At 33.8% G+C, this 12966-nt stretch overlaps 1 protein-coding gene across 1 annotated transcript in view; it reads left to right on the top strand.

Moving 5' to 3' along the window:
- LOC148951348 (pseudouridylate synthase TRUB1-like) overlaps nt 1-10429 on the top strand; it is a 30045-nt gene extending 19616 nt beyond the window's left edge. The window contains exons 4-6 of the mRNA XM_089090243.1: nt 2582-2702; nt 6554-6699; nt 9917-10429. Coding sequence (XP_088946369.1) covers nt 2582-2702; nt 6554-6699; nt 9917-10110 — 461 coding nt within the window. The 3' untranslated portion in view covers nt 10111-10429. The remainder of the gene's footprint in view (nt 1-2581; nt 2703-6553; nt 6700-9916) is intronic.
- The last annotated feature ends 2537 nt before the right edge of the window (nt 10430-12966 follow it).

The following is a 12966-nucleotide window of genomic DNA, read 5'->3' as shown; positions in this document are numbered from 1 at the left end:
AGGGTGAATACACATTTATTACTACGCACTCGTCAACTCAAACAGCTAAAAAACTATCACTAGAAAAGAAAACACTAGAACTAAGATTTGATGCTACATAAGTAGCAAAACCACCAGAAGCTCGGCCTTTAGAAGTACTACGTTTAGATGGAACCGAAAAAGTTTTGAAGGAGGCACTAATGTCAAGTAAGCCAAAGCCGTTGCTGGTCAGGAAATGGTCCTGAAAACACAGAATATCATGATTATGAAGTATATTCTCAAGAATAGGTCTTTTTTTATAAGACCACATTTAATGTTCCAAGAGAGAAAACGAATATCCATTTATCTACATAGCTGCCCGTTTATCGGTTTGAGCGTTGCCAGGGCATATACTATAACAGGTGTGATTAGACTCTTTACAGGTAATGCAAAACACGTTCTGAATACATGGATTATCCCTGGTGGAAGAATTCTCCGTGGAACCACAGCGAGAGCACAGTTCTGCGTTCCTACAATCAGCAGCAAACTTTCCTTGTTAATGGCATCTGAAACACCGTCTAGGTATGAATATAAAATTCTGGACAGCTTACTTCTCATAACCCACCTTCACAGAATTTTTCAGAAAGGAATCGAGATCACTCCGTTGTTCAAAGTAAATCTTGTAGACACGTGACTTGCCACACTGCAAAGCTTTGACACGCTTTGGAATAATTTTCTCTAGATCTTTTTCATTCATTTCTGTCGGTACGCCTTTTATTACACCGATGAAGCCAGGAGATTTAACAGAGGCTAAAAGGCCAGGTTGAAACTTTTTCATCTGGTCAGCAATTGAGGAGACAGCGGGTGTACTTTTTACGACAATTTTCCATTCTGATGAAGAACGTTTCACCTCTGAAATATCATCTGCAGCTTCAGGACATATTTTATCAATAAAATCTTTCCTTAATAGTGGAAATGAAAGATTGGACGGGCAATTTTTTAACTCAACAGCACAGGTAGGAGGCCTGTATTGGTCCTTGGTGCAAGACGGCTGAGTGGAAGAGGGCCAAGCAGAGGTTGTCTGTACTGCTAGTAAACTACTAACATTCGTCTATACATTATATATATATATATATATATATATATATATATATATATATATATATATATATATATATATATATATATATATATATATATATATATATATATATATATACTGTAAAATTTTCAGGTAAAGAGTTTTTTCGAAATTGGTTATCAATAAAGTGCCAATGACACTTGAGAAATATAAAAGTGTGGTAACTATTACTATTTTCGTTAATTTCTATTCGTTTTGACTATTATTTGACTGTTCATTGTAAATTTTATTCACTTTAGATTTCACTTCATTTGTAGTAATTTCTGTTTAATTCAAGTTTGTTGTGTAGAATAAGCTAATTTATACTTGTTCAAAGTTTTTAATTTGATCTTCACTTTTTGGGAATTCTATTTACTTAATTATAAGGGATTTGCAGGTTTAAAGATATGTCCTCTTAAAGATTTCCTCTTTTATGTCCTCTAAAAGATATCCCCTCATAGATTGTAGCCCCCTACAATTGTGAAGAAAATGGTATTGACCATCGAAATAACACCACGAATATATATATATATATATATATATATATATATATATATATATATATATATATATATATATATATATATATATATATATATATATATATATATATTATTCCGTATATGAAAGGGGCTGTCCCCTTCTCAACGCCTCGCTCTTTACGCTAAAGTTTGACTTTCTCACAACTCTATTTTTTGTTAAACAATAAGAAACTTTAGCGTAAAGAGCGAGGTGTTGAGGAGGGGACAGCTCTTTCATATACGGAATAATTTCTGTTCGTTTTAAGTTTTAATGTCGCTCCTTACTTTCAGTTTAAAAAACTTTTTTTTATTTAAAGGCTGCAAAAGCGAGGGGTTTGGGGGCGGCAGCCCCCCAACTGTACCTCCTAATCCCTGTTCGTTTTAAGGTTCGAACTTGTGACTCAGCCTCTTTAACTTTAACGGAGTTTTTTTTAAATATATATATATATATATATATATATATATATATATATATATATATATATATATATATATATATATATATATATATATATATATATATATATATATATATATATGTAATATTTATAGAGAAAAAAAAAAGAAAGAAAGAAAAGAAGTTACAGAAAGCCAATTAGTAGACCCATGACATAAGCTGGTCATATGGTCAACACTGTGTGACGTTTACTGTCAATGGCTACAAGGGAGAAGGGGGCGATTGCTTCCAACTTTCATGCACATATGTTTGTCCTATTCAAGTAAACTACGATCCCTTTTTAGAAAACTTGATTTTCTGTTTGCCCCTGCCCCTTCATCCATTCAAACATTGTGTGAGATTTAAGTTTTTGACCTCCATTTAGACAATAGTGGATCTAAAATTGACTTGTTTTATTTATAATCAACTATATCATAAAACAGTTTTTTTTCAGAAAATTGATATCAATAGTCAATAATGGCTGATATTCTGCTATTTCAGTTGTTTTTTTTTCTGTTTTTTTTTCTTTTTTTTATATTTTTCTAGATCATGTCACGCTAGATAAACTGGAGCGATGCCTGACAGACTACAAAGGTTATATATGGCAGAAACCTCCCCTTTATTCATCTTTGAAAGTATGTGGTAAAAGAGCTTCTGATCTCGCCAGGTTAGTAAAAAGAAAGTAAATCCATTCTCGATCGTATGTGATGTAGAAAAGATGGATTATTTGGATTTGAATTTCTTGGAAAAAAGAACAAACAAATATACATGGATAAATTTAATAGATAAATATTTAAGAAAATTCCTGTAAATTGGAAAGAAAGAACTCAATTCCATCATTAAATTAATTACTCAATTAGTTGGATAGTCCAACTAGAAATAAATGACAAGTTTACTCACCCTTATATATCGAATCTTCTTTTGTATTTGGGGTTACGGGATTTACTGACTCTGTCGAATCTTTGCTTGGTAGGAGTTCGTCGAAGTGCTGGTTTGTCAGTGGTTTTCAATCTAATTCCAAAGATGAAAAATAATTATTAGAAGAACATGGATTAGCGATTGTTTTCAAATGTTGGTCACAGAATCTGTCGAAATTGTGCCTAAAGGTTTTGGTGACATTTCATTAAAATATTTGATTGTGGAAGTTCGATTTCCAGGAAGGCCAACTTTTCTTTTGACAAATCCCCGAAAATTCGGGGATAGTTAAAGTATTGATTACGCTGCAATTTTTTCTTACTCAATACTTCTTCCCAGATAAAAAATTTAATGTAACTTCTTTGGGCTGTATATCACTCTGTACCAGATGGCAGATACTACTGCAACTGTGATTGTTTTCGGTAAATTGCAAAATACGCTTATAGCATTATTAGTGTTTGAGGGGGGTTGTGGTCCAACTCTAATTTCAGATCATTTCTTTTCGTTATAAATTTGGCTTATGTGACTAATTTTTCCTAATCTAGGTTATGATGTCTCTTCTTGCTCAATACTTTTTTAAAAACTTTTCTGTTCGTTTTTAATTGATATTAAATAAAAAAAAACAAGTTTTTTAAACTGAAAGTAAGGAGCGACATTAAAACTTAAAACGAACAGAAATTATTCCGTATATGAAAGGGCTGTCCCCTCCTCAACGCCTCGCTCTTTACGCTAAAGTTTTTTATTGTTTTAAAAAATAAAGTTGTGAGACAGAGTCAAACTTTAGCGTAAAGTGTGAGGTGTTGAGGAGGGACAGCCTCTTTCATATACGGAATAATTTCTGTTCGTTTTAAGTTCTAATGTCACTCCTTACTGTCAGTTAAAAAAACTTGTTTTTTTTATTTAATTTCTGATCGTTGTTTAGTTAATGCAGCTTTTATTTGCATAAAAATTTTACTTTTCTTTTGCTAAATGGATGTCTTTACAAATTAACTTACGTAACTAACTTCTATATTCGTATATTTTTCTTCTGGCAAAAAATACAAAGTTGCAGATTTTTGAAGATATGAGCTTGAAACCTATGTAATAGGGTTTTCTGATACGCTGAATCTGACGGTGTGATTTTCATTAAAATTCTTTCACTTGTAGGGGATGTTTCCCCCCTCTTTAAAAATCGAGTAAATTTTCTCAGGCTCGTAGCCTTTGCTGAGTAATACTAAACTTAATAAAATTTATATATTTAGAATCAGCATTATTAACACATTCTTTTGATACATTTATTGACATCAAAATTCCGTTTTTAAAAGTTTCGATTACTATTGAGCCGTATTGGTTGTTTTTTCACTTTATTTTTTTTTTGCTTATATGTTATTACGTATAAGAGGGGGTTCTCCCCGTAGTCAATAAGACGCTTTTCGCGTTAAAAGTTAAAACTATTTATTATTCAAAAAAATTATAAACAAACAGGCCGTTTAATTATAATATATAGCTCTTTTTAAAGCACTAAAAAAACTGTAGCGTAAAGAGCGAGGTATTAAATTGGGGGAGAACCCCCTCACATACGTTATAATTTCTGTTCGTTTTAAGTTCTAATATTCCTTCTTACATTTCAGTGGAAAAAACTTGTTTTTTTTTATTTAATTTCTGATCGTTTTTTAAATAATGCTTGGAAATCCGGCGCCCCTTCATAGAAATGTCCCTCACCCCAAAGAAACATCCTCTACAGACATATTCTCAAGAGTAACCCCCTCCTCTAGCCCCCCTCCAGAAAAAATTCTTCCTGAAAATAGTTGTATACTTCCCAATAACCAATAAATAATTCTGGCAAGTCCGGTGCCCCCTTCATGGCAATTTCCCTTCCCCCCTGAAAACTTCCTTCACGAAAAGATTCTCCAACATAACCCCTTACCCACCCTTCCCTCCCACTACCTGAAATAACCCTCCTGAAAACTTCTATATACTTCCGAATAACAAATACAATATGTTAATATTGGGCAAAGCCCATAAATTTTAGCCCTCCCTCAGGATACTTTGGGGGATTAATTCATCCTAAAAGACATAGTTATCATATTTTCGACCATGTTGAACAAAATGGCTATCTCAAAATTTTGATTGGGTGACTTTGAGGAAAAAATAAGCGTTGGAGGGGGCCTAGTTGCCCTCCATTTTTTTTGGTCACTTGAAAAGGGAACTAGAACTTTTAATTTCCGTTCCAATGAGCCCTCCCACGATATTCTAGGACCACTGGGTCGATACGATTCTTCTGGCAAAAAATGTAAAATTCCACATTTTTGTAGATAGGAGCTTGAAACCTCTACAGTAGGGTTCTCTGATACGCTGAATATGATGGTGTGATTTTCATTAAGGTTCTATAACGTTTAGAGTGTCTTTCCCCCTTTTTTTGAAAATCAGCCAAATTTTCTTATGTGCTTAACTTTTGATGAGTTGCACTAAACTTGATGAAAGTTATATATTTGAAATCAGCATTGAAATCTGATTCTTTTGATATATCTATTGGTATCAAAAACCCGTTTTCTAGAGTTTCGGTTACCATTGAGCCGGGTCGCTCCTTACTTACAGTTCGTTACCACGAACTGTTTGATATTTTTAACGGAGATTAGTCGTTGAGGCATGTTTCAACGACTAATCTCCGAATAATGTTTTTTTCCGAATTTTTAACGACTAATGTTTTCGAACTTTTGCTTAAAAATTACAATACTTGATTGAAATTTGTTTTTCCGTAGATTGCAATTTGCCTTTTTCATGGATTGGAAAAATGAAAAATTGAGTACAAAATTGAAATTGTCATATCAGAACTTGCCGCCTTTATGTACCGACTGACGACCAAGGGTCAAAGTTGAAATTTTCTGTTGATAACAAATGAAGACCTAGCTCGTTTTCATATCAAGTCAGGATTGAGCTCGTTCTGCACTTAGGGGGTCGTCTGTTATGCTGCAAAATTCCACAGTTTGGACTTAGTTCGGTTTCAAATCCTACAGTTTGAACTTTTCTAGTTTTGGCACCAAGTCAAGACATGCCAACCTTTTCATCTAAAATGTATATTTGAGCAATTTCGTATTTTCGTAATTTAGGGTCCTTTCCCCTGGTGTTGTCTCCAGGAGGTACAATTTTTGAAATTTTCAGTCGTTCTGAGTGAAGTGGCTTTCCCATAATTTCAGTCTGAAAAATAGTAAAAAATGTAAAATAATAGTAAGCTTTATTTACATTATATTCAAAGTCTCGACTATACATGATGCATTAGTAGAGGGCACTGAAGAAACTTTCCTATCTTGCTATTATATTTTCCATTTAATGCAGTTACAGCTTTCTTAAGGTTTGCTCTTCCAAATTTCTGGCTTTCAGGATCGAAATTCGGGATAGCCAAATTTTGATTATTTTGAGCTAATCTTGAATTTTGGGCCCTTGGAGGGAGGAGTTGAAGCAGTTATCTATCAAACTTGGCGAGGCATGAACGAGTTTCTCTGTTATCTGACCTTTTAAAAAAAAATATTCCAAGGATGGGGAAGTAACATACAGAATGTGATAAGATAATGACTGCAATAACAAAAATTATCTTGCACGGGCCAAATTTAAGTTTGCTTTTAGGCTTGGACATAATGTTGACATAGAACCAAGAGAAGTATTCACTGATTCGGTTGAATGTACTTCTTTCACAGCTCCTAAATTTGAAATTTGTGTTCAATGTGGCGGAGGATTTTATGTTCGAAGCCTTATTCGTGATATTGGGAGAGGTTAGTTTTTTTTTTTTTTTTTTTTTTTTTTTTTTTGCTACGTACTTCCTTCCTCTTTTTCTCTTTTCCTCTTTCTCTGCTTTTCTTTTCAGCAATGTAAACAGCCGAACTTCAAGCTATTTGACGGTATCGAAATCAAACTTCAAAGTACCAAGGGCGTCAAAATAAAACATCTTTTCCCTCTCGACCTATCTTAGGCTATTTACTCGTGAAAACCACGATTTTCTTATATTTTCTTTTAGCTGTTGCAAAATTATGAGTCTCAAAGAAGCACCACATTTTTGCTAGTGTTACCACGTTGAACCTTGAAAATAAATAAGTGTAACGAAATAGTTGAATTTGGCATTGCTTTTTGCCCGTGAAAATTCAAACATTAACAATATGTTTATCCCCAAAGAAAACGACACCTTCAAAGGAAAGGGACACCATCTTAAGTTGCTTGGTGCCGTGTCTGGTGTTTATACCAGTCTGTTTATGTCTGGTATTTAAATTTATATATATATTTTTTTCGGTGCCCGGTATTAACAAGCAGCATAACTGCATACGGAGGCCTTTTTCATTAAAAACTGAATTCCCGACTTTCATGATCTTTAAAAATATATATGGTTGCATTGTTTTCTACCAATCCAAAGAATATAATTTCAGTTTCACTGTCCTTGGTACTTTAGCAATGTTGTTTTTTCTTTTACGATGTGCCTTTCCTATTGTAGACTGTACGAATATTATATTTTCTTACTTTTTAGTTTTATAATTATTCAAATTAATGGTTACTTTGGACTATATCTTTTCAAATTTAAACCTGTAATCAATTTGATACCAATTTCCGGAAAATTTCCCCAATAGAAAAAATAAGGATTGAGGAAATACCAGCCAATTTTGTTCGTACCCCTCCCTCCCACCATAAGCGAAAATAAGTTAGCTAAGCTTTTCGAACTTCTGTTCATTGACCATCTGTACACGAAATGCTATGTTCCACCTTACCAATTTGGATTCCAGCCACGTCTCGGTTTTGCCCACGCTTTGTCGGTTGTTGCGAACGCCTTGATCGATGCTGATGCATCAGGTAAAACTCTCGTGTTAGCTGGGTACGATGTTCGTAAAGCGTTCGATTCTCTCATTCACGCCGCTATGCTACTCCATTCAGCAAAACGTGGAGTGACTTCATATATCAGAGCCTTCGAGACATGTATTTTCGTCTTAAAGTTCGCCTAATACTTCACCCATTATCTAAAGCTGACGGCTCTTAAGTCTACGCACCAACCCCTGATATTTTTGTCAACGTCGAAAAAGGTACCCGTTAAGGTGCTGTTTCTTCCCCTTCACTCTTTAATAATGGAGTTCTTGATGCACAGTCAGCTGTTCCCACATCTTTCATCTTTGCCGGTCTTGATTTATCTCTCGTATGTTTTGCAGACAGCATTCTGAATTTGAGCTGCACTATCCAGTGCATTAGCGAGATTTTGCAATGCTACAATCTGAGTTTACAAAACTAGGTCTTCAGTTCAATGCTGGAAAGTCCGAAGTTGTATTCTTCAACTGAAAGCAAGTGTCGCCTGGGGATATTCCTCTCGGAAATAGTAGGATTAAGCCAGTAATCATATCACCTACTTCGGTCTTCCCATTGGTTCGTCAATAATGCATACGCGACAATTATCAATTGCTCACATTGAACGTAAAGTCGGGTTATCATATGCTTCTTTTGTAACGAATAAGTTACGCTTCAACCGCCGTCTTCTTTCGAAACTTTTCAACTCTGTCACTCTACCACATTATCTGTATATATCGCCGTTTTGGAAAATGCTCACAAAATTTGACAAGTTAAAAATTCGTTCAGTTTTCTTCCGGTTCGCAAAATATCTTTTACGTTTTCCCCCTCGGACCTGCAACTCTTATCTAGTTAAAAAATTCAGCATTGCTTACCCCATTATAACTGTGGAAAAGCAAATTCGTGTTTAAAATTTCCGTTTGATGAAGTTGAACCATCCTTGGTCGTCGATACTGGCCCAGTAGGTAAGATGTATTTGTTGTGTTTTTTTAGCCTTTGTTGTCGCGCTGAGTGTGTATTTCTTCTTTTTTTCGTTTATTGCTCCGTCTTTTCCTTTTTTTGTATGACGGGCTTTTCAATAAAAAAAAAATGTTTGACGGACCCAAGACCTGCCGTTGTATGGCTGATTGAAAATCCTTTTATAGCTGTATCTACTTCCTATCAAAACGAATGAAAAAACGAGGGTACAGGCCCTGAGGCATTATTTTCAGCCCTTCAACCATTCAGATTGAAAATCTTTGAAATAAGCGAGGAAGGTGCTTAGGGGGAATCGGAGCAAAGGGCTTAATATTAGTCCCTTAAGCCATAAAGATTCAAAGTATTAGAAGACACATTGCTCTTTACTTAGTGATGAAGAATAGTTGATGCTTATCTGGTGGATTTTGGTAATAACAATAGCATTGAGGTCTCTTTGACCTGAATAATTTACCACTTACGCGCAATATTCATTATGCCTGGTCTCGATCTCGGCCAAAATATGAACTGCAAAACTCGGCTATCTTGGGTCGTCAGTTTAATAATGAGCAATAACGGAATGGGGGATTCATGGAATCTTTTGCACCCTCCCCACCGGAAAAGTTTTTAAGGTTGTCCTTTTACCTTTAAGTGTATTATATAATCTATTTTAGCCAGCACCTCAGAGAATAATATAATAAAAGTGGATGTAAGATAATCATCTATTTAAATATTTTTCTAACGTCAGACCTTCCACTCAATATAGCTTCAAATCTGTGTCTACTTTAATAGTTGGACTATCATCAACTTTTCCTTGAAGACAACTCGATTTGAATGAAAGGCCTTCTGTTAAAACTTCTTATAGAAGCGGCATGCAATGCAAACAATTATTTTTTCTTTTTTTTGTATTAAGGGGTGATACAATTTTTTTCATTATATCCGGTAATTCACCTAGTAAACAGGTTTTTACCCCAGAAAGAACCTTTAGCGGCTTGTTTCTATCTTTTTAATTGCTGCCAACGGTTAATACCAACAATATTTGCTGATGCACAAAACAAAAGTAGTGATTACAAAAAAAATTGTAACTAGAGACAGATCCTATTATTTCTACATGCCTTACCTCTGGAATCTAAAGGAATAAATTCCAGATGCTGCTGGAGACAACCGAAAATATGCACGTGACATTATTAACAGGGTAGTTCTTAACTTATATTATAGATCTCGGCGCATGTGCACATACCAGTGAATTATTAAGGACCTCCCAAGGACCATTTACGCTATCAGACTGTTTACAAGAGCATGAGTGGACAGTAGGGAATGTCAACGACAGTATACAACGTCATGCTTGGAAGGTTAAAAAGTATCTTGACTCTGTGTTTAGCATATATAGAAAGAAAAGAGATGAGTGGTAGGATATATATATTTTACTGAGAGTGTCCAAAATCTGGCTAATATCGACATTCACTAGTGAATGTTCGAAATTCCTTTTTCTCTTCTTTGATTCAGTTAGCTTTGCGAATCTTCTTTTTCAGTCTTATATAAGCTTTGATATTAAAAGTTAAAGATAGGTTGGATTAGGTTATGTTAAATTAGGTTATAAATCTCAGAAATGGGTTAAAAACCTGACCTAATCTGTCACGATCAAATCTTGCATAAAAATGAGAAAGTTAACTGGCAACGCTGACTAAGTCCAAGGAGAAAAAAGATATTTTGGATATTCACTGGTGAACATTGACATTCACCAATTTCGGATATATATATATATATATATATATATATATATATATATATATATATATATATATATATATATATATATATATATATATATATATATATCTTCCTCCCTTTTTTTGCCTGTCGAAATTCTTGCGAAATTAATATTTGAATATAATTTTTTTTTTGTCATGCTGTCTTTATTGCTATGCAGCCATGCTCCGTAGCACTGTAGATAGATATAAATTTGCTAGAGTTAAATATCGGTTTTGATAAAGTTAAATTTATCTACAGTGCTCTGTAGTGACTATTCAATTTTCACTTCTTATTAAATTTATATTTTTGTGGGTTGAGGAGCTCTTTAATTATAGTGGTCAGACTGTCTGTGTTAAAATCCTATAAATCACGGCAATTCTTCTCTGTAACCAAAATTTGACGGCAGTGTGTACAAAGATAAAAAGGAAAGATGACATTTAATGGGATGATAGAGTGAAGTCAAAATTCTCAAAAAAAAAATGTTATACAGTCTGCTAATTTAGTGCTTTCAGCACTAAATTTGCGTAATAGCAAAGATTCTATAGACGTGGAGAAAAGAGAAAGTTAAAGTACTGGCCAATAATATTGTTTTACATACATAGTGATTCAATACAAAATAAGCATTCTATATTATCTTTAATACAAATTTGCAATTTAATCACCTATCTGGTGTAATGTTGTCGTACATAAGTCCAAAATTTGGTCTTCAGGTTCGAGCACTTTCAAATACAAAATAAAGACACTCTTAATAAAGTAAACTTTGTTTTTGGATTATCCATTACTTGATAAAAATTATATCAGCGACATCATTTAAAATTTGTGTTTTTCTGATAGTAAAATCAATTAATTTGCGTAACATCTTCACATGACTATATTGACCAAAAAGCTATTTTACAATGCTATACAAAAAACCGAATATAAAAACGGTCAATTAAATTCAACATTCTCAAAAGTGTTTTATAACATTCTTTATTCCTACAAATAAATGTTATTTTCCAATTAAAAATATTTCAGTCAATTATGTAAAACTATCAATACTGTTGGAAAACTTTGCTCCGAAACACGTTAGCCTGGGCATATTAGTTATCCAATTGTTTTTTGTAACGTAGATTGTAGAAAACCATTAGTTGCCTTTGCCAGTTTTGTATATTCTAGAGCTTTTTCTAACTTTTGCGTCATTGGTACGACTCTTGTTTTAATAAATAATTTGTGATTTTTAGTTTTGCAGTTTCTATATGATCTTTTGAAAGCGGTTTTCAGTAATAGCAATTTATCTACATGGAAATGTTCTGGAAATGGTTTTGGTAATCATTTTTTCTTTTTTGAAGCAGTTTCTATTGATTTTATTTTTTTTTTTTGACATAAAATAGAATCCGAAAATCGTATGCACAAATTTTAAGCACCTAGATAATGTATGACTTAAAGAAAACGCTGCCGTTGCCAAAAAAGTCTATCTCAGTGTAATCCCTGCCCCTTCATGGTTGCGGCATCTGACGCAATCCAATGAAGAGTGAACACTAGTTCACAGTAACCGAAAATTTGAAAACAAGTTTTGAAAAATGTCGAGTGAGGAAGAATTGCCATTTGAAGCTGATTCAGAAATTGTGACCATTATTTCGATCAACATTAATGGCGATAGTTTATTGCGGAAACAACTTTATGGGAATTTTGAAAAATAGCTTGAAGCCTCACGAAAATGGTGTCAGATCGAAATGAAGACAGTGTCAGTGGAATCACCGTTGCCAAAAACCGTATATCCAAGGCGTTTGGCAAAAAGGGCCTTAGTCCACTTTTTTCCAAATATGTTAAGCATATGGTTCGAAAGAGCTCGAAGAGATATATCGATTGGTCTATTCAAAATGGGCTTACCTTAAATTCTGACTGAGTTACAAATTGTTCCAAAAAGGCGTAAGTCCCGTATCTTCTAAGTAACGAAAAATTGCAGTAATTTGGACATTTCCAGCGAATTCCGATCGAAAAGTCAATGAATGAAAGTTAACTGGTCAACCAGTCTTTAAACTTCAAGTTTCTTATTCCGATTTAATATCGGAATAGTCTTTAAACTTCAAATTCCGATTTAATATCGGAAGGGTAACTACCTCCCGCAAAGTTATGATATTGGTAGACTCCAGGATGAGAATTTGAGAGAAACTTTCCAGGAACAGTTGAATACTACACTTAAGAGCCTAAATTTTTATAATGTGGGAGGAGGTTGGAATCATTTTGGAAAAATAACTTGAGAAGTTGCTGAAGGTGTATTAGGGAAGAAAGATAGACATACAGCTAAGAATATTAGTAAAAAAGCTTTATGTTTAATAGAAAGGAGAAAGGACTTGTACAAGAATTATCTGAGTGATAGATCGTATGAAAACAAAATAAATGTATAGAAAGTGGATAAAGCATTAGAAAGTGAACTAAGGAAACGTAAAGGATAGACCATGTATCAAAGGGCCAAGGATTTAGAAGAAATGTTAACATAACAAAATTGTAAAATCTTATATAGGCACGTTAACAGA

Source organism: Artemia sp. Qi Xiang Cuo, chromosome 6, assembly GCF_049724085.1.
Source record: "Artemia sp. Qi Xiang Cuo chromosome 6, ASM4972408v1, whole genome shotgun sequence".
Lineage (NCBI taxonomy): Eukaryota > Metazoa > Arthropoda > Branchiopoda > Anostraca > Artemiidae > Artemia > Artemia sp. Qi Xiang Cuo.
This window is presented reverse-complemented; position numbering and strand designations above follow the sequence as displayed.